Here is a 24,994-nt window from a genome sequence, read left to right on the forward strand (position 1 = left end):
TTAAAATGCACATCTGATCATGTCACTGTCTTACAGAATACAGTGACTGCCCACTGCTCTTAGGAAAACAAAGCCCACATCCTGGCACTGCCTGCATCACCTGGCCTCTGCCAAACTCTCCTGTATTACTCGGAGCTGTTCTCCATCCTCATTACTCCTGGTACTTGGCGAAGTTTCCAGGGAGCCCATGACACTCAGGTCCCATACACAAGCTGTTCCCTCTGCCTGGAACCTCATCCCTGCTGACCCATCCTGATTCACTCTTTAAGTCAGTCTAGACATCACTGCCTTCCCAGGCCTCCTGGTCTAGGCTCAGATCCCCTCTAATTCTCCATAGTACCAGCTACAACAATTGTAACTTAAATATTTGTTTTCACACATGTTGTTAAAGCCCATTCCCCTTGCAGCTGTCAGCTCCATCCCAGGATAAGGAATTGCTGCATCTGCCTTATCCCACTGCTGTAACCATAGCATCTAGCACAGTAGTCCTGACTCTACATGAATGGATGGACAACTGGATGGATGGATGGATGGATGGATGGATGGATGGATGGATGAATGGATAGATGAATAGATGGATGGATGGATGGATGGATGGATGGTTGGATGGATAGATGGATAGATGGATGGACAAACGGATGGATGGATGGATGGATGGATGGATGGATGGATGGATGGATGGATGAATGGATGGATGGATGGATGGATGGATGAAGGGATAGATGGATAGATGGATGGATGGACCAGTGAGCATCCAGGTAAAGGAGGAAAGGCCTCCTGGAAGAACTAGCATGGAGAAGAAGACAGTTATATTCAGGAGCTCTAGAGTTGTGGGCCTGGAATTGGTGTAAGATGCACCTTCTCTTGCAGCTCTGATCATTCAAGCTTCCTTTTCCTTTCCTGAAAGTCACTGATTCAGCCTAACTCCCTTTAAACTTCTCCTCTGCCAGGTTTTCTGCCTGGAGAGAATGGCTGCTCACCCAGGCCTCTTTCCTTACCATTCTCTACCCTGGCCCGCTGCCTCTCCGGTCCACTTTCCCACCACACCCTTAGATTTATGTAACTGAGTAATTGCGTGATGCTGTAAAGCTAATTTGCACTTCTGCTTGGGCAGTGAAGTGACACGCTTTGCGGCCTTGAGAGGCAAGGTAGAGCAAGCACCCCGCCACATTCCCAGTTCCTCTTCAGACTCAACTCGCAGGTGGCCAGCCCTATCTGCAGCAGCCCAGTAACTGAGAACCCAAGGCAAATGCCAGCCACAGACAGAAACGGAAAGGCAAATCTTTCTACTGTTGCAAAGACAAGCTCCTTATTACATTCTTCTCCTCTCTGGATACAGTGATTGGTTTAGTTTCCCTTTCAAACTTCTACAGGACCCTGTCAGCACCTGTTTTCTCCATCACAGATTGGGAGACGACATGGCATTTCTCTTCCCACCAAATTGAGGCGCTCTAAGACCAAAAAGCAAAGGGAAAACGCCTCCCGATGTCTGGCAGCCCACCTCCCAGGTTGAGAGGTCCCGAGTGATATAAAACCGGAAGACCTTAAAAAAAGAGAATACAGAGAAAAGGTGTTCTTGAATGTATATGTGTATATGTGTGTCTGGAGGGTGAGCCAAGGGAGGAGAGGGTCATGTGCAGGCCACACAGGGATTTAATATTTGATACCATGTGAGAGAAAAAACAGTTTTAAGTAATAACAGCCACCATTTATTGGGCCGTCACTTTGTGCCAAACATATTGCAAAGTGTTTTGTATACAATCTTCCATTTAATTTTCAAAACAACCCAGTGGGGTAAGTGTCTATATGCCCATTTTACAGATGGAGGAACAGGCTCACTGAATCACACAGCTCGGGAGTGGCCAAGCTCCAGGATTGAGATCCCGAAGCCCTTGCTTTGAACCACACTACTCGCAACTGCTCTCGTAGGGCTGCAGATCAGAAAGGAAAGGAAATTGGTTTATGGTGGGGCAGAGGGCTTGAGATTAGACATAAAGAATGTTCCGACAATGAGGGCTGTTTGGTCGTAGTCAGGGTAATTAGGCTTGTTAGAGCTCTTCCTCTGAGGGCCTTTACATTTACAAAGAATGGATGCTTCTATGCCTGGCTGGTTTAAGGGACTGCACTCTGTGTTCCCAGCACGGGGGCCAGTCTGTTTGAGCGAACTGACAGCCTGGCTGGGGTACAAGACTACCACACATGAAACCGTTAGATTATAGGACAAGATAGCACAGAATGTGTGCCTGAAGGGGGCTGGTGGAAAGCATGGGCTCCTGGCAGGCACATACTGTTGTGGTTACAAGCAAGGGCTCTGTGGTCAGTCAGACCTGTGTTTGAGTCCCTGCTGGCTTCCCTCCTCGTGTGACCTTGGGTACATTACTTAACCTCTGTAAGCCTCTGTTTCCTAGTCAGTAAAAAAGAAGTTAAGAATAGAACCTATTTTGGACAGTTGCCATGAGAATTAACTAAGATGATACATGCAAAGTGCTTGGCACAGCACTTGGACATCGTAAGGATACAATCAATGGGAGGTGCTATAATAATTGTTATTGTGGGAGTCCAGAGGCCAGAGGGAGAACCACAGGGCAGAGCTGTCAGCAGCTGAGAAAGCCTTTTCTGGGAAACTCCAGTTTTGTTCTGGATCTTGAAGAGTTGTTTGGGTAAAATCCAAAGGGCTGGAGATGGGGGGGCGGGGGGCTCACAGGGTGGAGTGAAACTTCAGATTCTTTATCTTAAAAGAAAAATCTAATTTGGTCCATGGTTCAACTATAGGAGGAAGCTCATTAGGGCAAAGGGGTGATAGGGGAGATGAGGTCTTCCGTCTTTGTTTCCAAACCCAGAATTTGAATAGAGGTAAGGACAGCCCCAGAGACCGGAAAAAAAAAAAAAAAAAAGCCAGACACGCAAGTGCTTTTCTGCTTACTTCTGGGCTGTCATGGGGTGGGGGTGGGGAACATGGCTTGGGGCAGAGCTGGTGATGGATGGGGGGCAGGCCCAGAAACAGGGGAAGTTAGGAAATGTGGGTGATGCTCTAATGACTGTGGGGATTGACTCATATGAGAAGACCCGACTCAAAGGCTACGAGGCGATGAGTAGCCTAACAGGCAGGAGGCCAGTTTTGAGACCCTGGGCATCTCTCTCTTCTTCAGTTTTGCCAGCCCAAGGTGGGAGGGCCTAGGAGAGCAGTCTCTGTGCTAATCCATTATTCTCTGACAGCCGGCCTTATCTCCCCGATGTGAAGATAAACTCCATAGGGACAGGGCTAGTTCCCCAGGAAGGATGTTGTTTGTTTTAGATCCCCTGTGCTCAACCCTCTGTCAAGTACCAACTGTCAGATCCCTTTTATCAAGCCTCACCTGAGCCTTTGTTAAAAATGCAAATTCTCCGTTCTTTTCCCCAGGGAGCCTGTGTGGCTAGATTTAGGGACCCAGGTGTTTGGTTTTTTTCACAAGGGCCCCAAAGTTTCTTTTGAGAAGGCAAATTTGGAAGACACTGAGTTAGATGATCTCTTGAATCCTTCTGAGTCACTCTTCCTGTAAATGTAGGCAGCAGAGTGCAGTAGGAAGAGCCCTGGGTGGGCAGCAAGGACACAGGTTCACAGGGTCGGGGGCTGGGACTGCTGCTCTAACGGTACCTGGCTGTCTGCGTACCTGCTGTTATCTTTGCTGCTAATAAGAACATTGTGCTGGGGTGAACTGCAAAGGGAAGGAGGCCGCAGAGCAGAGGAGTGTCCCCATCTAGGATCGAGATCTCAGAAGGGACAGGGGACCTAGAAGCAACAGAAGTGACATGGACATCACAGAACAATAGGTTCTGAGGACCTCCCTGGGGCTTTCTCTTCCATGGAATTGGCAGGACATCTTAGGTCTCAGCAACTCCCACTATACACAGGGGAACGCTTAGGCCCAAAGAATTTTAAAAATGTTCCCAAAGCCCACAGCTAATCAGAGGAAGTAGGAATCCAGATCCCCCTGCCCTCCCGCCAGGTCATTGTTGGGGTGCCGGGCAGGGCAGTCCTATTTCCTCCGGACTAGTGGGAGACAGCCCAGTGGGTCAGGAGCCAGTGTCCCGAATTTGCTGGAATTGCCCCGGATTTGCTCAGCCTTTTACTGGGAGGGCGAGTAGGGGGTCTCGGGAGGCGGACAGGCCGCAGGGCAGGCGCCGAATGAGGCGAGCGAGGGGGACTGCCCTGAAGAGAAAGGCTGCCGCGGGGCTCGCAGAACGTGGGCGAGACAGAGGTGGCCGAGTCGGCAAGCTGTGTCGCCGGAGGGACCTCAAAGCAGGGCAAGGACCGCAGCTCATCTCTCCAGGCCTCGGGCCGTCAGACGGCTAACGGCGAGGCGAGGTCTGATCCTGATCCTGCAGCAAACTTTTTGGAAATCCGCTGTGTCAGAGAAGCGTAAAGAGCACACAAAACCCCTAGAACACCAAGCGGGATCATTTCGTCCACGTGGCACAAGAAGCAGCCAGAGCGGAGGGGAGGGGAGGGGAGGGGAGGCGAGGGGAGGGGAGGGGAGGACAGGGGAAGGGGGGAGTCGCCCGTCCCGCCCCTGCGGGGAGGAAGGGATTTGCCGGGACGGCCCAGCTCCTGGCACAGCCAGGTCGCCCGGGGCGCGGCGGGCGGGGAGGGGACGGAGAGGGCCGTCCTCCCACGGAGCTGCTGCGCGGCCGTGCCGGGTCCCCGGTCCCCCGCGCCCGCCCCGGGGCCGCCGCCGCCGAGCACGGGGCGCCGCCGCGAGCCCTTTAAGGGCCGGGAGGCGCGCGGTCTCTTTAAGGCAGGTCCCGGTGGTTTCTGTTTTCCGAAGGAAGTGACGGGGGGTGGGATTGAATGAAAAGTGCCAAACGGCGGCTCGCGGCGGGCGCGGGGCCCCGGGAGCGCCGCGAGCACCTGGGAGCCGCCGGGGGGCGCGCGGCCGAGCGGAGCCCACGCGCGCCCGAGCCCCCCCGCCGCGCCGCCGCCCCGCGCCCCGGGCCCGCCCGCCACTTGGCGCCGACTTGGGCCGCGCCGGTCCCCGCGCGCTCGCGGCGGGCCGGGCCCCCGGGGATGCTCGCGCCGCCGCGGCTGCTGCTGCTGCTGCTCGCGCCGCTGCTGGTGGGCGCGGGGCCGGGCGCGCCGGCCGAGCTGCGGGTCCGCGTGCGGCTGCCCGACGGCCAGGTCACCGACGAGAGCCTGCAGGCCGACAGCGACGCCGACAGCATCGGCCTCGAGCTGCGCAAGCCCGACGGCACCCTGGTCTCCTTCACCGCCGACTTCAAGAAGGTGAGGCAGCCTGGCTCGCCCGCCGGGCCCTGGGAGCCCGCGCGCCCCGGGGTCCCCGAGGCCGCACCGCGGAGGCCCGCAGCGGGAAGGCGCGCCAGGACAGGCACGCGACTGAGCCAGGGTCACCTCGTCGTCGGCTCCTGCCCGCACCTCTGGACAGGCTCCCCAGCCCCAGCCCCTGCCCCGCCCTGCGCTCTGCCCCAGGAATGCACCCCCTGCACGCACACACACACACACACACACACACACACACACACACACCCCCGCTGCAGCCCCTCCAGCCTTTCACCCCCGCCCTTCCCGCTCCCTGACCCCTTCCCGCTTCCTGACCCGCCTCTTGCCCACTTGCCCCGCAGCTCTCCCAGGGCCCTCCAGCTGCTGACTCTCCTGCAGAACCGTGGACTCCCTTCTAGGGGTCATTGCCCTTTGCTCTAGAGGAGAAAGTCCTGGGCTAGCCATCCGGGGCCCCCCGGGTCAGGCCCCTCTCCTTCTCGGAGCCTCCTTTTCCACCTCTGTTCAAGTCAGTGAGGTGGCTCCTGGCCTCTCAGCCCTGACATCTCAGAGACTGTAAACCAGGTCTCCCTTTCGCTTTCCTAGGCTGGAGACTGTGGGGGGAAGCAAGGTGGGGGTGGGAGGGGGTGTAGGAGCTGATTGTCCCTTGTCCCTCCTGAGCCTAGCAGAAGCTACCTCTTCTCTTTGGTCTGGAAGGCTGGAAAGCTTGCAGAAGGGGGGCGGGGGGACCTGGGCAGAGGCCCCGCGTGAAGTCCCCGCACTCTGGGAGAGCTGCCACTCCTTACCCTGCCTGGCAGGACAGCTGGCCAAACTCCATGTTTTGGCCCAGACTGCAGGAAGGGGGCAGAAACCAGCCTCTATTCAGTGTGTGTGTAAGAAACCAGAAGGAACCTTGAGGGACTAGAAGGTGGGCCTGGCCCCCAAGGTCTTTGGGGTTGGGGCAGGGAGGGGGGTACAGTGATGAGGGGGGAAGCGGAGGAGCTGGGGGATTATTAGCAAATGAGCCTGGAAGGACAGCGAGTGACTAACAGTGACCCAGCAGCAAGATTTCTGGAAGGAAAGAGGGTGGGTGAGGTGTAGGTACTCGAGGGGAATCTCCTGATACACACACACACACACACACACACACACACACACACACCAGCCCCTTGTCTGCTAAAAACAGGCCCTGTCTCTGGGGGCCTGGAGAGGTGGGGACAGTTAGATAACTGGACAGCTGGAGAAGCTCAGGGCTGTAGAGCCTTGCCCAAGCCACCCCCTCCCTCCTGCCTCTTAGAGAGTGTGAGCTTAAGAGGACAGGGTGCGGAATCTGGGGAGTCAGCTAGGGACCCAGAAAAGCTGCCATGGCACAGGCCAGAAAGCTGGGGTGGTGGTGGTGGGGAGTCCAGTGGACAGTGGGGGTAAGGCTTGACTGCTGATCTACCCCCAGACTACCGAGTTATCACCCACTTGGGACACAGGTGTTCCAGGGAGTGTGGAGTGTGGGGTGGTCACAGGTGGGAAGCCTTCACGGCCCTTCCTTACTCGGCAGGCCCAAGCTAGGTTCTTGCACTCCGGCAGGGAGACAGGTGAGTTTGTGTGTGGAGAGAGCGAAGCTGACAGCGCCTGAACACCTCCAGCCTCCCCACACCTGAATTCCATATGTGTTCTTTTCCTGGGAAATCCCAATAGTGGCTGGATCCCTCAGGAGGCAGTGGTCTAATCCTTGCCTCTAACCTTCCATCGAAGCCCTTTGTCCTTGACACTGAGCCTCTGGCCGGCCAGGAGTCTCCTACTTTCCTGTCCGCTGCCCGTTGTCCTATGGAACTGGAACCCTGGAGAAGGGCTTCCCCATACCCGGGACCTCAGCAGCAGAGCCTGTGGCTAGGACACAACGCGTCCGGCTGGGCTTCTATAGGCCCTGGCGGCAGCATGAACTATTTTATGGCTCTACCCATGCAGACAAGGAGACGAGAGAGCCCAGGTGGCAGTGGGGTGATAGACCGGGGCTATAGTTAGGGGGCTGGCGGCCCAGGTAGAGAACTCCTTTGGAGCCTCATTTTAATCCCTGCAGTGTGTTTAAACCTCCACCCAGGTTTCCAAAGTCTGCTTTTCAGGTTAGCCTCTGACCCAGAAGCTGGCATTTCACACCCGCCCTGGCATCTCCAATTGCACCAGCAAGGGCAGGAGTCGGGGGTGGAAGGTGCAGAAAGGGAAGCCACCCTCGGGTCTCTCCAGCTCTGGTTGCTCAGCTAGCCCGGGGCGGAGCAGAATAGCCTTCACCCCTGCCCCAGGCCATCGTCTGCATTGGCCAGAGCAGCTTTTGTACGCAGATCCTTCTGGGGTGGCTCACCTCTCCTGTGGCCCACTTAGTTTCCAAGGCCTCGTGCCCCATGGTCTTTGGCAGATTTGCACAAGGTTCTATCTGGAAGTAATGATTTTTCCTGTGGGAAAAAATCTTGGGCATTGTGTTTCTTTTGTGTACCAAACACATTTGGGGTGCCTTGGGAAAAATCCCTAGTCCACTTAGGAATGGTGACGGTTGCCCTTTCCTTGCCTTCCTCGACAGTCCAGGCTGAAATGAGACAGACCTGGTTTAACCTGGGCAAGGTACTTGATCCTTGCAGGCCTTCATTTCTTCTTCTGTAAAATGGGTGGTGATGATGGCACCAATCCCATGGCTATCAAGAAAACTAAACAGGTAATATGTCTGAAATACCCAGTATGTGTTGGCTGCTGTGCTAAGTGCTTAAGAAATAGAAGGCCGCTAGCTTTCATAATCCTTGCCCACATCACATTTCAGCGTGGGTCCTCACGCTTGGACTCAGAGATGTTGAAGGACGGACCCAGAGTCATCCTTCGGGAGTCAGCACTGAGCCTAGAGGTACCTTGAGCCCCTCATCATAACCTCCTCCTTGAAGCACCATCTATTAGAGCTCTCCAGAGAAACAAAACAATAGGACATAGAGCAAGATATATAGAAGGAAGTTTGTTGCAAAAAGATTGGCTCACATGATTTTGGAGGCTCTGAAGTCCTACGATCTGCCTGCCATTTGCGAGCCAGCGGCCCAGGAAAGCTGGCAGTGTGTTTCCAGTCTGAGTCCAAAGGCCTGAGAGCCAGGTGTACCAGCGTCTGAGGACCGAAGGTGGAGGTCCCAGCTCAGACAGAGAAGGAACATTTGCCCTTCCTCTGCTTTTTGTTCTATTCACACCCTCACCAGACTGGACGTTGCCACTCACACTGGTGAGGGCCATCTTCTTTGCTCATTCTGCCAATTGAAATGTTCATCTCTTCTGGAAACATCCTCACGGATACACCCAGCAATAATGTTTTACCAGCTATCTGGACATCCCTTCACCCGGTCAGATTGACACATAAAATTAACTGTCGCACTCCATAGCTGCTGGCCAGCCCCTCTGAACACAGAGCTGTCATTCTAGTCCTGCCAGGATATGCAGGGCTGCAGAGAGTGCCCCTGTGCTGGAGGCCTCCCAGCCCTCAGTCTGGCCCACTCTATGTCCACCTCCAGCACCCCCACCTCTCTGTTTGCCTCCTCCAAGAGGCAGCATTCTAGCACTGTCTGGCTCTCCCCACACTGCCACGCTGGACCTAGCAACCTAGGCATTGAGGCAGGGAGAGAGTGTTCAGTGTCTCGCTGTCGGACACATAGCCTGGAGCCCACGCAAGGATTATAAATGCCACAGGTAGCTTGGAGCTATCAAATGGCCGTCGTGTCACACCCTGCCCAAAGGCCTCTGACCATCAGATAGATGGAGCTGGGACTTTAAAAGAAGTGCCTTGGCTCAGTGGCTCCCAAACTTGGATGCCCATTAGAATCACTTGGGTAGCTTTGGAAACTCCCGATGCCTAAGCTGCACTCTAGAGCATTGAAATCCAATCTCTGTGTGCTATGATATTTTTAAAGAGGGCCCAGGGATTCCAAGGGGCAGCAAGTTTGGGAACCACTGGCCTGGCTGCTCCAGGGGAAGGGCAAGGAGGGGACTGGGAGGTGGGCCCAGGTTAGGCTGTTAAAAGAATGTAGAGCCCACACTCACCTCTTTGCAACCTGTCACTCTGCCCACAATAACCCTAAGGTGTGTGAAGCAGTGGATAGGCGCGTTCGGTCTAATTCCACATGCCCTCAGTACACAAACTGTAATTCATAACACACACCCAAGAGGCAATACCCTCCTTTATAATCCAAATCCCGTGTGTGTAATTATACCCTTATGTGCACACTCACTGGGCATATCTAATACTGGGCTCGCCACCACCCCCAGGTTCTAACCTGGCTCTTTGTTGGTCAGCTCCCATGCTCTCCCTTCCCCCAAGCTGGTGTCTCCATCCAAGTCCAAGTTCTCTTTCCCCTTTGGCCCTAGTCTGAATGTCCAAAAGCTGGGGGAGGGGATGAGTCATGTTCCAGCGGTGTGGTTTGGTGCTGACCGGATGGCTAGGGTGCAGCTGATAGATAGGAGAAAGTCATGCGCAACTGTTTCGGGGTGGCGGGTCCAATGGGAGGGAGGGAGGGAGGGAGGGAGGAACCACACACTCCAGAAGTGTGGCAGGAGGGATCCTTGGGCTTGGAGCCAATATAAGGGGAGCCATATGGTGGCGTGGGTCAGCCCAAGGTCATTCTGAAGGACCCAGGAGGAGTGGAAATGTGAGCCTTCTGGGCCCTGGCCTGAGCCCCGGTGGGTGAGTGGGAGTCAGAGGAGGGAACAGTCCAGAGAGCGCCAGAGTCCCTGCCTTGGGGGCTCATGGTTGGGCTGGGGGAGCAGCGTGGGAAGCTGCATGCTGTCAGAGGCGGTCTGGAAGATGTGGAATGTGTAAATGACCGCGCTGGGGCCAGAGGCTGTTTATTATAACAGGATGTCACATCACACAGAGGTCAGACAGGAGAAGCTTTTAGATACCCGGCTCCCCCTACCCGGTCTATGTGAGGTCTCTGAAATGTAGCAGTTTGGAACACAAGCGTGTGACGGATGGGTTGTTTTCCTGAGGAACAGAGGGCAGCAGAGATGCTTTCAGGAGACGCCCAGACATTTCTGGAGTCTGGAGCATTTTCTCATAGGAGTTTGTGAGAAGTCACCAGATGGAATGACCTGGCTTGTGTCCGTGGGGCCCTTGGATCTAAAAGCAGTCCCTCTGCCACATTTGAGGAATTCCTCCGTGGATCAGGGATTGGCAGCCCTGCTGGAAGGTTCAGACATGCTCCCTGGAGCTTGGCAAGCATCCCCCCACTCCCACCCCCCCCGAACACCATTGTCCATTGGCGAATCCTCACGAGAGATCCTGGATCAGGCTGTGAAGACTGCCACCTGGACCAAGGGCGGAGTGGCCTGCTAGAAATAAGATGGGGAGAGGCAGAGCGGGGCTCTTCCCTACTGGGCTGCCAAGCTACAGAGAAGTCGTGGTGGTAGCGGTTGTAGAAAAACACAGGACAGATTCCTGTTCGCAGGAAGACAGGGTGCAGCCTCGTGATGATAAGTGCACGTCCCTGGATCCCACACCCTGAGTGGTCACTCAAGTCACACGCCGTCGGTTGCTTTCATGCACTGTCGCATCTGATCCTCACTACTACATCACCGGGCACCCGTTGCCCCCATTTTGCAGACGTGCATACTGAGGCTTAGAGCTATGAAGTGACTTTGACAAGATGAAGTAGCTGATGATCCAGGATTAGGGCCCAGGGATCCTTCTATTATATTGTGATTGATTGTATGTGTTGTAACATAAGTAGGCTCCTTCCAGAAGGCTGGAGAAACCTGAATTGAGGTGGCAGGGGGAGGGGAGGCAGAGGTTGACAGAAAACCTTAGTGCAGAGGAATAAACCCTCCTCTGTAGAGACTTGGGCTGGATCCCTTCCCCTCCAGGCCCATGACCCTCAGTGGATAGGAGGATTGACCCCTTGGCTGCTTAGTGCCTGAGACTGTTCCTCGGGGCACGTCGGGGTGCAGGGACTGTGTGTGAGAGATCTCACAGAGACTCCTGAGCACCCACCGTGTACATTTGTCTGCCCTGTACCAGGCGTGCGACCTGACAAGCCACTCACCCTCTCAGACACAGCTCCCAGGCTGGCGAGGAGGGAATTGCTGTCACAAGCAGAGGCCAGTGTAGACCCTGGGGAGTGGAGTAGCAGTGCCAGCAGGTCACCCCACCCCAGCCCCCCTTCCTCGCTGGGAAGCGGTAGGGGCCAGAGCATCATTAGGAGCTCCCACCCCCGAAGTTGGCAAGTGTTTAAGCGGCTGCCACTGCGCATTCCGCTGAAGGGCAGGGAGCGAGGGAGGCGGTGGGGCTGGGAATCTGGGTGAGAGAGAAGCACGGAGCCCCATCTTAGGAGCCCTGAGTCAGCGGGACAGTGGGGCGCAGTTGATCCACACAAAGCCTCACATTGTTCCCTGGGGCAGTTGGAACAGTGGTGACCTTTGGGATTCGGCTGATAGAGAACTGGGGGCTCAGGGGGGCTGGGGGAGGGCAGGGGGGCCACTGCTCATGCCCCTTAACAAGAAGCTTTTGTCGAGGACTCGCCCCGAGGGCGTACAGGCGGCCCGGCCCGTAGTGGGGTCAGCCGAAGTCCCGGGGTGCCGGCCTGGGAATGGGCTTGGCCTGGCTCTGGGTTGGCTCCCCTGACCCCTGTTCCTGCTCCGGGACACTGTTCCTGCAGAGTGGCCACCGTGCACGGGGTTAGGGAGGTGCTGGTCCCTGGCTGCCTCTCCTCACCTCCCCGGCCCCATGAAACCGGCTCCTTGTCCAGCCACGAAGCAGCTCCAGCCAGGAGCAGAGGGGTAAATATTTAGATTGGCTCAGCCCGGCCTCGGAACCCTGCGCTGTGCTGCGAGGGGAAGGAGACAGATGACGGGGCACAGTCCCCGGACGGTGCGGCTGTCCCAGAGCAAGCAGCCTGGGGGACTTGGTGCCTCGCAGGACCCCAGAGAGAAGGCCCCCGGCCTGGGGTGCAGGAGAGTAGGGGAGTGCAGTGAGGGACAGGGCGGCCCCCACCCAGGCCCCTTGGTCCCCGGCTCCCCATGGCGGGGCGCTGCCCCCCTCCCCAGGCGGGCTCTCTGGAGAAGGGGACCGAGGGTGACCGCAGCATGAGGACCTTGTTCCGCGTGGCCGAGGGGGTGTGTGAGAGCCCTGGCAGTGACTCACAGAGAGGGGCGACGTGGAGGCTCCGGGGGGGACACTGAGGGAGGCAGCGTGCTCACGTGAGCATCCCTGGGGGCCGGGGAGAGACAGGAGCAGCTGTGTGCGAAAGAGACCGTTTGAGAAGCAGCAAGTGTGCGTGGAAGATTACAGACGTGGCCCGAGCATGGGGGGAAGCAGGTGGGCCTCCGTGTGTTTCCGCTCAGATTCCACTGGGCTGCCACGTAAAACCCCAACAGCGGCTGCAGCAAAAGAGAAGCTTGTTGAGGCTGGAAGTGGGCAGTGGGGGGCAGCGTGGCAGGTCCACGGCATCCCCGCTGAGCTCCCATGGGCTCTGTCTGCAGGGCTGCTTCCCCTGGGGCCTCTCCCCAGGAAGGCTGCCATTCCAGGGCGCAGGGCTGGGCCCCTGCTCTTCCCAGAGCAGCTCCTTGGGTGTCCACCCGGAGCCCCAGCAGGGCCCGGCCAGCGTAGCCTTCTCTCCGTGAGATGCGGCAGATCCCGGGAGTATAGCAGGGTGAGGAGTGGACACAGAGAGGGACAGTATCTGGACGGGGGCTGGCAGGGGGCTCGGAGGAACCTAACCATCACTGGATGGTGAGTCAGGAGACCCCCGGGCTTCTGGTCCTGGCTCTGCAGCCGCATGACTTGTGAAGGGCATGTCCCCAGCTGGAACCTCACTGGATCATGAACTAAATGATCCCCTAGACCTTCTAAAAGCCGAAATAGCAGTTGTAGGACTACCAGTCTCCTGGTTGGAGGTGAGGGAGTCGATAGAGGCCCCTGGGCATGCGTGCATTCACTCAGCTAATAAATGTTGAGCTTATTGTTGAGCTCCATGCCAGACCCTGAGGTCACTGCATCACTAAGGTCTAGTCTCTGCCCTAGAGCCAGGGGTAGATCTTACTGGGGGCCTGGATGACTTGTTACTTGGGCAGAAGATGCCACATGAGGATGGGGTCCTCGCTCAAGGCATTTAAATCACGTGCACACTGAACCGGTGCAAGGCAAGTTTCAGATCCAGCTCAGAACTTCCAGTGATCTGCTAGATGAGCTCAGGCTCCTCGGCTGGACTCTCAGACCCGCTGCCCTGCCCTCTTACCAGCCTCTTCCTTGGACCACTCTGCCCTCCCACACCCCACCCTGAGAAAACCACGCTCTTGTCTGTGCAGTCCTTCCTTCGTTTCCTCATTACCAGGCACTCACTGAGCACCTGCTGTGCTCAAGGGGGTGGGGAGGCACTGCAAATGAGCTACTTTCCCAGCCTCAAGGAGCTGAGTCTGGAAGCTAAGGCAAGAGAGAGAGAGAGAGAGAGATGCAAACACAATGGGATTTGTGCTGTAGAGGTTAGGAGTTGGGGCCGCCTGAGTCTACAAGTCATCCAGGCCCCCAGTAAGATCTACCCCTGGCTCTAGGGCAGTGAGGGCAGCATTGGGAAGACAGGCCAGAGGAGGGGATGCATGGGCACTGAGTCCTGAGAGATGGTAGGCAGATGGGGACAGGGCATTCCAGGAGAGGAATCAGCTCACGGAAAGGCACAAAGCCTCACTGCGCCTATTCTGGAAACTGTGAGCTCCTCAGCTCAATGCTCAGGGAATACAGGACAAGCTGTCAGCGGAGGTGGATGGGAGCCTCTGGAGGGTACACCTGATGGCGAGGGAAAAAGGAACTTTTGAATGGCATTAGGCAGATCAGTGACAATATGGAGGGCTAGATTGGGTGGGGGTGTGATGAGAGCCTCACGTTTCATTGTCTTCTGGAAATTCCTGTCTCTCTACTAGAGAGCATTCCTCTTCCTTTGATCGTCAAGGACCACTGAAATGTCCCACACTCTGGAGAAGTCTCCCCTCCCTCCTGGCCTCCAGTCCCACCCTTAAGGGGACAGCAAATGCCCCTTCATCTACCCTTTGCCCCATAGCCTTTACCACACACCTCAACCCTAGGCCTTCTGTGGGGCACTGGCTCTGGTTGTTGGAGGTCAGCCTCTCCATGAGCCCCTTGAAGACAGGGGCCAGGGCCTTGGTCTCAGCCATTTCCCCCACCCAGCCTGGTGCCTGTGAAGCCTTTCCCACCAATTTGTTGACTCCCTGCAAGCCAGGCCCCAGAGGAGTCCCCTGGCCTCACTGGGCCTTAGGTACATCGTTAGGAGAACAATCTTTGCTCTTGCTTCTGCAGGTCTAGAATAGGTCACAGCTGGAGCGAGGCCAGAGATTGCAACAATAATAGACAAAGAGTTCAGCCCACTATGTTCTGAGACCTTTCGCTCATTTTTTCCTCATGATAATCCCTGGAGGTGTAGGTATTGTTAGTTTAACTCCTTTAACAGATGTGGAAATTAAGGTGCAGGGAGGTGAATTCCCCTGAGGTGACATGGCTAGTATCAGCAAAGCCGGGATTTGAATGGAGGTAGCACGGGCTCCAGAGCTGTTGCTCAGAACTACCGTGCTGTCCTACAACCTGTCTACTCCTGCTCTTTACTTAAAACCACAAAGGACTTCAGCCGGGGCTCACGATCTCCGTGGCGCAGGTGCCACACCCTGTATGTGGCCCAGGTGCCAGCCCTGGTACCGTAATCCTCTGTGTCTTCCTGGTGGCCTGCTCCTGATAGGCTGGAGGTTCCCGGGAGCTCATGCAAGAAGGAGCCTTATAGAAACTTCCATCCTGGGAGTCCTAGCCTGAGTCCTAGACCTGCAGAACCTGCCTCCAGCACTTTGACATCTTCTCCAGCTGTGCCATCTGCGGCATTAGGCCACATCCGGCTGAATCATCCCAGAGCACTTGGGCGAGGAGGGAGCTTGGGAGCTGAGCTTCCATTTGGCCTGGGCCTCGCATCTGGCCAGATGTTTGCTGAAGTGGGACGACCTCTCCCCCTGCCCTTTCCTCTGTGCTGGAGGGAGGGGGCCCCTGGAACCTTCCCAATGAGTCTCAGGTGTGGAGGGTAGAAGGGAAGAGGGATACTGGTCAGGATGATGGAGCCAAGTAGATCCAGAAGCTAGGGGTGCCCACTCCCTCCCAGGGATCAGTGAGTAGAATACGGTTTCTCTGGAGAAATAGGATCTATAGAGGTTCTGGGCAGGCAGGCAGGAGGGTTAGAAGGGTGGCCTGCCTTGTGTTGCCCCTCCTGTCCGTGTCAGACGCTCGTTCTTACTAGTCACGCAGAACCGTGAGCGGGAACTGCCACACTGCTAGGGCAGGTCTACGCAAGACTTCAGGCATGGCTGGAAAACAGAACTGAGTTCTGATCCTTGCTCTGCCACTTGGCAGCAGTGTGGCCAAGGGCAGACCACCCTGCCTCTCTGGTCCTCGGTTTCTGGAGCGAGGCATCAAGTACATTTGGGAGGCAGTGATGCTTCCTGGTTGACACAGCCCTGGCTTTGGAGTCAGACTGCCCCGGGTTAAAATTCCAGCCACATTTCCTCCTAGTCCCATGACCTTGAGCAAGTAACCCATTCCAAACTAAGTAATAATCATCCTCCCCACCTCCTGTTGTTGTAAAGATTTTAAATAGGACAATACATCCTTTTTGACTCATAATAACAATGACTTGTCCCTTCCAGTTACAAACTTCAATGAATCTCTGCCCCTCCACGAGGAAACCTTCTATCTCAACGAGAGATCCTCATTCCCTCTCTTTGCCCCCAGATTCCCATTTTGGTATCATTCTGCTGTTGTTGCCAATGTTTTGTTTAATATAATAGAGTCAGGAGGAAAATTCAGAACAGGTATTTTGGGGGTTTTTTTGACTCCACTCTGGTCCAAGAGTTCAAATGCTATCTCTTAATGACGGGCAGGTGATATTCCTGAGCAAAAACACCACTCTGCAGCCATCAGACCACAGGTATGGGACGTGGCTGTGGCTTTGGAAAAGGTGCTGTGAATATTCCAGCTAAGGTTCTTTCAGAGTCCTTGCTGAAGACACCCGGGAGGTGGATGTTGGACTCTGCCTTGGGGTCCAGCCAGGGACACCAGGCTGACTCAAGCCCTAGGAGGGGAAGTCTGGTATCGGGTCTCACCTGGCAGGAAGTGAGCCCCAAGTAGAAAATACGCTAGTGGACCAGCCTCCAGGCAGTCTTCCCTTGGCCGACCCAAGGGAATGGAAAATCAGGTGGCCCAGGCTGGCAGGGCAAGGAGATTCCAGCCTCGTGGCCCAAGAACGGATTTCCTGTTGAGAGGAAGCTAGGGTTAAGCTGAGCTCTGATTCACCTTCCCCGTGAGTCTGGCATCAACAAAAACCTCTCCCGGGCCATCCTCACCAGCTGGGCCTCGGTCTCCCTTTCTGCACTATTGATGGAAAAATCTTCCCATATATGCCCACACCTCCTTGTCCTAGAGATCATCTGTAGTAAAAGGAAGCAGGAGAAGCTTCCCTGTAGAGGCAAGGGACCTCACAAGTGGGTGGGAATTTATGGGGTGGCAACACTCACTGGCTCCCATCACCTCCAGGGAGGAGATGGGCCACAGCTCTAGCACCTACTGAGCACTGACTCGGGGTGGGCATTTTTTCTGGGTCCTCCACACTCGCTCAGTTTTCACCACAACCCAACCCGCTAAATGCCTTAGGGTCCCCATCTTACAAGTGAGACTTCCAGAAGCTGGAAGATAGGCCTGGGAACTGGCTAATGCGTGGCGGAGATGGGGCACACCTTCCCCTCGCTGCCCATACAGGGGCCCAAGTGGGGACCCTCAGGCCCTGTTTCAGAGCACTTGTACTCTCGGTGCTCTTAGTGGGTGAAGCCAGGGCACATACTTTGAGAGATGAATAGCTATGCAGGGCTGTATATGCTCGGTGCCAACCCCCACTAGGGTTCTAGACGGAGATGCTCATTATGGTCCAGCTTCCTCCCTGGCAGGAGGGGTGCAGGGGGACGGTGGTCTTGACAGATTTAGACCACTTCTGACCAGGCCCTGCTAATAACTTCTCCCTGGGAGCAGTTGGCCAAGGCACAGAGTTGGTTGAGAGCAAGGGGGTACCTTGGGTACAGGTGGGTCAGGGCACAGGGTGCCAGCAGCCAGATTGGGAGGGGGACCCCATCCTGCCTTGCAGGTGCCCCCTCTCCCTTTGCCCTCTGCTGACTTCCATTCATGCAATGAATGAGTAATGGGAAGGAGCCATTGGCCTGCTAGCAATGCCATTAGTAATCCCATGGGGAAAGGGGAAGTGGAGATGGGAAGGGAAGAGAAGGGTGAGCCGTCCCAGCTTCCTTGGGCCAGAATGGCAACAACTGTGGCCAGCTTGTGCCGTGTCTGCCCTTAACCCCATCCTGTGCCCATGCCAGGAGTCCGGATGATGGGAAGCCCTGGGGCATTTTGGAAAGCACCAATTTCTGGGCTTTCCCCCAAACCTACCAAGTAAGAATATCTGTGAGAGAAACTCTGGAATCTATACTAGTAAAAAGTTCAGCCCCTCCCCTATTATGCCCTGGTTTAGGTAGTTATCGAGGTGGTGACCTCCCCCAACCTGGGTGACACAGGGGTGCCACCGCGGGGCAGCATCAGCTATGAATGAACCAGGCACCAAAAAAGGGTGCTGTTTCCTTTAAGGTGAAGTTCTGTGCTTTTAAATACAGCTCTGTTTTGAAAAGCTTTTTAGTGGTTCACTATGTGAATTTTCCAGGAGGCTTTGGAACATCTGGGGTGTGTTCTTTCTTTTAAGTTACAGGTTTAAATGGAAAAGATAAAAAAGTCCTAGATCAGCAGGAGGGAAATGTCCATTGCAGGGCAGGGCCCAGGCAGGTGTCCTGTGCAAGGCCTGAGATGAGCCCCGGGTGGGCTGGGAGCGAGCTGCACCCACCCCAGCCCATCCCTGTCCTCCTGCCCCTTCCCATCAGGATGTGAAGATTTTCCGAGCCCTGATCCTGGGGGAGCTGGAGAAGGGGCAGAGTCAGTTCCAGGCACTCTGCTTTGTCACCCGGCTGCACCACAATGAGATCATCCCCAGTGAGGCCATGGCTAAGCTTCGACAGGTGAGTGCCCGCCTCGGGCCTGCCCTGGCCCAGCTCCTGCCCTGGAGCCCCCATTCCCTGCAGCCATCGTGACCCCAAGCCTGGACCCCACCCCCCATCCTCAGTCTCCCACCCAGCACCTGAGCCACCCTGGTCCTCATCCCTGCTACCTACCCCACTCTCACCCTACAGTCCCAATCCCCTTGATTTTGCCCCAGGCCAAACCTAACTCTCTAATCCCAGATCGCTAATCTGCACAGTCCCCTAATCTCAGCTCCTCCCCCTGTATGGTGGAGGCTGGGGGCTTCAGATCTGCCTTCAGCCACCACTCCTTATCCAGGTGACATTGCACGAGCAACTTCGCCTGCAAAGCTTCTGTTTTCTTACTGGGAAATGAGTTCCACTGAGAATTAAATGAGCTGATGCGTGTAGTGTGCAGACGCTTCAGCCTGTTGGCCCGTGCCCCATTCCTTCCTGGACCTTGGGCCTCTCCCCAGCCTCATCTGAGTTCCCTAACCTCTCCAGTAGGGTCTGCTCTAGGCCCTTCCCCTTCTGGCTGCCCACCAACGCCACCCCCGGCCACTACCAGTATTATGTATCAGCCCCAGGTGTCAACCAGTGGCCAGTTGGAAAGGCCTGGCTGTGCCCTGAGCATTTGTTTCTCCATCAGCTAGAGGGGACGCTAGGCGCCCTTGACTGCCAGCCTGCCCCAAGGCTCTGAAGGCAACCAGCCTCAGTTTGAAACTCAGCCATCAGGCAAGGAATGGGCAGGGAGCCTTCTGAGGCCAGGTGGGAATGGCTCTTCTCCACACAGAAGAATCCACGGGCAGTGCGGCAGGCCGAGGAGGTGCGGGGCCTGGAGCACCTGCACATGGACGTCGCCGTCAACTTCAGCCAGGGGGGCCTGCTGAGCCCCCACCTCCGCAATGTGTGCGCCGAGGCCGCAGATACCATCTACACCCGCCAGGAGGACGTCCGGTTCTGGCTGGAGCAAGGTCAGCCGGGTGCTGCCCACTGTGGCATCACATCACCTGTGATAGAGTAATGAGGTGCGGGAGTTCAGAGGAGGGCCCCCTAAACCTTCCTGGAAGAAGGGGTGCCTGTGTGGCTTTTCAGTGAGAGGAGTCAGCCAGGTGAAAGCGACCCCTTCCAGGTAGGGACACACACAACTGTGACGTGCTAGGCCCCGTGGAGGGAGATACCTGGGCAGCGCCTGTCTCGTTCCTTCCCTTAGTGACAACACAGATCATGGGAGGGAGGCCCAGGTAGCAGGATCCAGGTGGCGCCCAAAGACCCATTCCTACCTGCCCACCTGTGCTGTCCCCCCACCCCCGCCTGAGAAGTCAGCTCCTCTCCTTCCTTCCATGCCCTCCCCAGTGGCAACATCTCTCCCCCAAGATCCTTGAGGGCCACCCCCCTCATCTTTGTGAGCTCCCTGCCTTTCTGCCGAGGTGGCTTTACTGCCGGCACACCTCCTGACACCCTTCCCAGGACTGCCCTCAGGTCCTCCATGCAGAGGGCACAAGGAGATGTCACAGTGCCAAGTCCGGGTTCCTGGTCTTTCTGCCCAGCCCACTGAGCACTAGAGAAGTGTCTGCCCCTCCCAGGGCCCCGCCGGATTTTGAAGTGCCCAACAGAGCTGTGGTCCTGCCCTCTGTACACAGCCCTCCCCGGTCGGCTGCACCCCCCAGAGGCCGGTCCTACCCGTGGCCACAGAGCCGAGCCAGGGGCCAGATTCCTGCCACGTCCCTCAAGCAACCCTGTGTGTGCGCTGGCCATGCTGACCGCCTGGCATGTCCGTGTCAGCCCTCCTCAGATACCCCTTCCTCGAAGAAGCTCTCCTTGATTTTTTTAAAAAAGATTTTATTTATTCATGAAAGACACACAGAATGAGAGAGAGGCAGAGACACAGGCAGAGGGAGCAGCAGGCTCCCTGCGGGGAGCCCGACGTGGGACTCGATCCCGGGTCTCCAGGATCACACCCTGGGCTGAAGGCGGCACTAAACCGCTGAGCCACCCCGGCTGCCCTCTCCTTGATCTTCTACTCATTCTCGCCTCGTCTCTATTCCATTGCATTCTAGTGTAACAATGTTTTTAAACATCGGGCTGAGCGCGGCCGAGTGGAGACTGAAGTCAGACAGCCCTGAGTTCCGTTCTCACCCCACTCCTAACTCTGTGACCTCAGTGAGATCATTAAACCTCTCCAGGCCGGGTGCCTCATCTAATAGAACAGGAATGATAATACTTAGCTCCTTGGGTCGACGGGATACCCCAAGAGGCCATGTGGGGGCAGGGGGCTCCCTCTTTTCCCTCTGCTGACCCTTGCCTGTCTCCCCAGGTGTGGACAGCTCCGTGTTTGAGCCTCTGCCCGAGGCCTCCGAGCAGATGCTGCTGCCGCGCTGCGGGCAGGTGGCAGACGGCGGAAGGCCCTGCGTGTGCCGCTACGGCCTGAGCCTGGCCTGGTACCCCTGCATGCTCAAGTACTGCCACAGCCGCGACCGACCCACCCCCTACAAGTGCGGCATCCGTAGCTGCCAGAAGAACTACAGTTTTGACTTCTACGTGCCCCAGCGGCAGCTGTGCCTCTGGGATGAGGACCCCTAGCTGGGCTGGGCGAAGGGGGTGGTCTCTGAGGTAGCTGCTCTGGGCCCACCGCTCTTCCCCCAGCCACTGGTGGGGGGCAGCCCCCCAACTGAGGCCTTACTTCCCTTCTCCCTTGACCCCGGAGCCTCTGGCCCCATCGTGCAAGACTGTGAAAAGGGGTGTGGCAGGGCAAGGGTTAACTCATGAAGGCAGCCCCCACTCCCACCCTGTGCCTCCCTTGGGGACAGGGAGGGGGGTTCTCCAGACTCGCCCCGCCTCCCCTTAATCTCCCCCGAAGTGTTCTCTCTCAAGCAACCAAAATGTGATGGCCCGTGATTCTATTTAACTCTGAAGGTTTAGATGCTAAAAGGTTTAGTCGGTGTCGGTGCCTGTGACACCGCCCTCCCCACACACACACCCCCACTCGCCCATCTGGAAGGAGCTGGCCCCTCTGCACCATCAAATGCCCAACAATGAGGGGATCCCTGCCCCGGAGAGGGGGCTGTCGGGGATCACTGCCAGGGCCCCTGCACCAGATCACAATGCATTCCTGTCCTCCCGGCCCCCAAGGGCGGGACAGGTGAGGACCTCCCAGCCCCCACACAAACCACACGTGCCTTTCCCCAGACCCAGACTCTGCGGGGAGACCAGGCGCCCGCGTTTCCCCCCAATCAACGGAAATATTTTTGTAAAGGTTCTGGGGGCAGCGAGGAAGCATAGAGTATGAGGAAAACTTGAATTCCAGATTTTTAATGCAAAGTATTTATCATTTGTACCAGAAATAAAATTTTAAATTTTTATTTGACTGACAGCTCGCGACTCAGAGTTCTGAGCGAACTCTTGGCCAATGCTGCCACCTGGTGTCAGGAGAAGTGTCCCGTTTACCGGCGACCGGGCTTGGGACCCCTCCTGAAGCACCTGCGGGGTGCTCACCCGTTGTGCGGCAGGCCGCGTGGGGACTGGGGGTGCATATTAGGGAAGGATAAGTTAAAACTACTGCGCTTAAGAGGAGACGTGCACAGATGAGCAAGCCGGACAGTAGTAGCGGAAGATAAGTGAAGGCAAGAAATAAGAAACTCCAGAACCAGACCTCCAGGGTTCAAATCCTCGCCTTGCTGCTGCGGCTTTGCTGTGCAGTCTTGGGCCGCGTTCCTTTACCTCTCTGTGTCTCGGCTCTCTTAGCCCTGAAATGGCCTTGCGTAGCTTCATACGTATGAAGCACCCAGCACATAGTGAGCGCTCGCTGCAGTCGCCGTTATTAGTATCTTCGCGTTAGCAAAAAGGGCAGACACCTCCTCAGCCATAGACCTGAGACGGCTTACGCTAGACCTCCTGAAGGCCCCTTCGCATCAAAAGTACCTTCTGGTATAAAGAGGCTGTAAGAGGAGGTGCCAAGATGGGTGCTGGAGGGCTTCCAGGGAAGGAGGGGTGTGGAGGCCGAATTTCTCGGGAGAGGTCTCCTGGGCCAGGTGGGACACCAGTTGAAGCTGAGGGATGGTCTGCATAGGGCAAAGGGGAGGAGACAGGGGTGCTCCGGGGGGGTGGGAAAGCCCCAGGGGTCCCCCCTACTCCGTAGGAAGGAGGAGACAGGAGAGGCAGCTCCTTCCTCATCAGCCTAAGAAAGGGCAACAGGTTTCAGGACAGCACCACCCCCCCCCGCCCCGCCCCCAACTTTGCTCCTCAGAACAGGCTGCTGCTCCTCCTTGAAGCTCTACAGGCCAGAGGGATGTGATGGGAGCCAGGCTTGCTTGGAATGGGTGGGGAGACATCCTTTACAGGGACGATATGCCTCTTTGCAAGGACCAGCTTCAGCTGTGCTGGGGAGCCAGGGAGGGAGGTGTTCCTCCCCGGCCCTTTCCTGCTTCCCCTGCCGTGGAATCCCAGGCCTCAGTCCTGCTCTGGGTTGGGGCGCGAGTGGGGGAGATTACTTGGAGAAGGCACCTCCCACCCCATATATGTGCCTTATTTGCTGGGGGTGGGGTTCCCGGGTCATATACCTTTTCTACTCACTTTCAAATAGCCAAAAATAAGGCTGTTTTTAAAAAAATGAAGACTGCTTCTCTAATCTTCCTTACGAATGACTAGCAACCCCAAGCCTGCCTGTCCCCTGCAGTGAGGGGGCTTCTGGACCCTGTCACTACAGACTACCCTGCCTGGGGTCCCTCCTTACTCGGTCTTAGGGCATGGGCAGGAGAATTAAGATTCCCTGAGACTTCGGGTCAACACTACGGTCAGGCAAAGCCCATACTTCCCCTCATTCCAAGCAACCCTCCGTACCTCCCCACTCCCTCTGTCAGGTGCCACCACTACAGTCACTCCTCTGGTGAGGGTCAGAATCACGTGGGAGCTCAGCTCACGGATGTCCAGGGTCAGCTGTTTGAGAAACCTCCAGATAAGGCTTTACTTTCCTCGAGTCCTTTGTGCACCTGTGCAAACCCTCGGGGTGGGGGGTCGGGTAACGCGCCTACAATGAATGCTCATTTCCTCTGGCGCTTTAGAGTTTACAAAGTGCCTTCGTATCAATTAGCTCTCTGCTCATTGTAGCAATCCTGTGACATTTTATGGATGTGGCTCACCAATAAAATGATGTGACTTACCCGAGGTCAGACAGCTAGTTAGAGCACAGTTGGGATCCGACCTTCACCCTTCTAACTCCTTGCATACCTACTAACCCGGTGGGTTTATCAGAGTGGCCTTCTGGAACCTCAGCGCACCTCACCTACGGGGTGGGGAGTGGGGCCGCAGTGCGAGGTATGAAGCACCCACGGGGGGCCAGTCCTGCGGTAGCAATCACTGAATATATGGGGGTGGGCCCACAGGTGCCCTGCCACTAGAGTTGGCAGGAACAGGCTCCTGGCTGGTCCCTTTTGCCAAGGTAAGGAGGGCTCTGGGTGGGAGGCCAGGACCCTAGGCCTCATTAGAGCCTCTTCAAGGCAGAGGAGCTGCAAATGGTACCAGGTACCCCCTGGCAGGATCACCCCAACCTGAGCTGGGCCTTGCTGTACGTTCTGTGGGTTTTCTTCAGGCTCTTCTCCCTTCAATCTTAGTCAATGAACGTCTTGTCTTCAAGGAAGTTAGATGTGGTAGGTAGAGCCAACGAGGAGTCTAGTAAAAAGTAGAGCAAGGACACTCCCAAGAAGCAAAGCTGTGAGGAATGTGGGTACCAGCCTCGTCTGAGCTGTGTGCAATCTGGGGTGGGTCACCCCCCTCCCCAGTTCCCCATCTGCTAAGAGGCGCTCACCTCAAAGCACTTCCTGACTACAATCAGTGTGGAATTGCTGGCTGGCATTTCGACCTCCGATGGTGAGGCATTTGGCTTCTGGGGGACAACTGAGCTTCCGTGACTTGCTCTTCCAAGCCATGCTGTAGAGAAATGGCAAAAATGGAGCGCCACAAAGCCCAGTATTTGGTGGAGACTGAACAGACTGCCCTCCAGACGGGGCTGTACCAATTTACACCCTCACCACCAAGTATAGGAGAGGCCTGTTTCCCCACATTCCTGCTGCATCGGTTGGGGTTCTCTAGAGAAAGAGAACCAATAGGATACAGAGAAAGAGATTTATAGCAAGGTGTTATAGGATTGTGGGGTCTAGCGAGTCCTAAATGCTGGCCGCGGGCAGGTTGGGCAAAAGTTGATGTTGCCATCTTGAGTCTGAAATCTGCAGGGCAGGTCAACTGTCTGGAAATTCAGGCAGGATTTCTGTTACAGTCCTGAAGCAGAATTCCTTCTTGGGGAAACCTCACTTTTTACTCTTAAGGCCTTCAACTGATTGGATGAGGCCCACCCACACTACGGAGGGTAATAATCTCTCCAAAGCCAACTGATGTTAATCACATCCACAAAGATACCTTCACAGGAACATCTGGACTCACATTAGACCAAACAACCAGGCACCATGGCCTATCCAAACTGACGTGTAAAATTAACCATCACACCTGCGATCGCTTGATCTTAACCTACGATGTTGGCCATTTTGACCTTGAGAAACATTAAATAAAACATTCTGAGGTTTCCTCCCAGATATCGACTATTGACTATAGCCAGGTAACAGCTGGTCATTCTTGTCTGCCCCGCCA

General features: G+C 56.0%; 1 protein-coding gene and 1 long non-coding RNA gene across 2 annotated transcripts; one reads left to right on the forward strand and one right to left on the reverse strand.

The window, feature by feature from the left end:
• Positions 1–1,749: 1,749 nt before the first annotated feature.
• LOC140625222 (uncharacterized) lies at positions 1,750–4,438 on the reverse strand. Its single transcript, XR_012024596.1, has 2 exons — positions 3,651–4,438; positions 1,750–1,931 (listed from the first exon to the last, which is right to left on the reverse strand). It is a non-coding gene; the product is annotated as an uncharacterized lncRNA (long non-coding RNA).
• A 599-nt stretch (positions 4,439–5,037) lies between these two features.
• On the forward strand, positions 5,038–21,722 carry OAF (out at first homolog). Its single transcript, XM_072822368.1, has 4 exons — positions 5,038–5,260; positions 18,221–18,355; positions 19,149–19,329; positions 20,673–21,722. Exons 1-4 carry the CDS (start codon positions 5,045–5,047, stop codon positions 20,936–20,938), a joined length of 798 nt encoding a protein of 265 aa, XP_072678469.1. The 5' UTR covers positions 5,038–5,044; the 3' UTR covers positions 20,939–21,722.
• Positions 21,723–24,994: the final 3,272 nt, after the last annotated feature.

Source organism: Canis lupus, chromosome 3, assembly GCF_048164855.1.
Source record: "Canis lupus baileyi chromosome 3, mCanLup2.hap1, whole genome shotgun sequence".
Lineage (NCBI taxonomy): Eukaryota > Metazoa > Chordata > Mammalia > Carnivora > Canidae > Canis > Canis lupus.

Coding starts and splice junctions, on each gene's coding strand:
- OAF (XM_072822368.1), top strand. CDS start 5,045: ATGCTCGCGCCGCCGCGGCTGCTGCTGCTGCTGCTCGCGCCGCTGCTG. Junction 18,356..19,148: donor CCATGGCTAAGCTTCGACAG/GTGAGTGCCCGC, acceptor TTCTCCACACAG/AAGAATCCACGGGCAGTGCG. Junction 19,330..20,672: donor CCGGTTCTGGCTGGAGCAAG/GTCAGCCGGGTG, acceptor CTGTCTCCCCAG/GTGTGGACAGCTCCGTGTTT.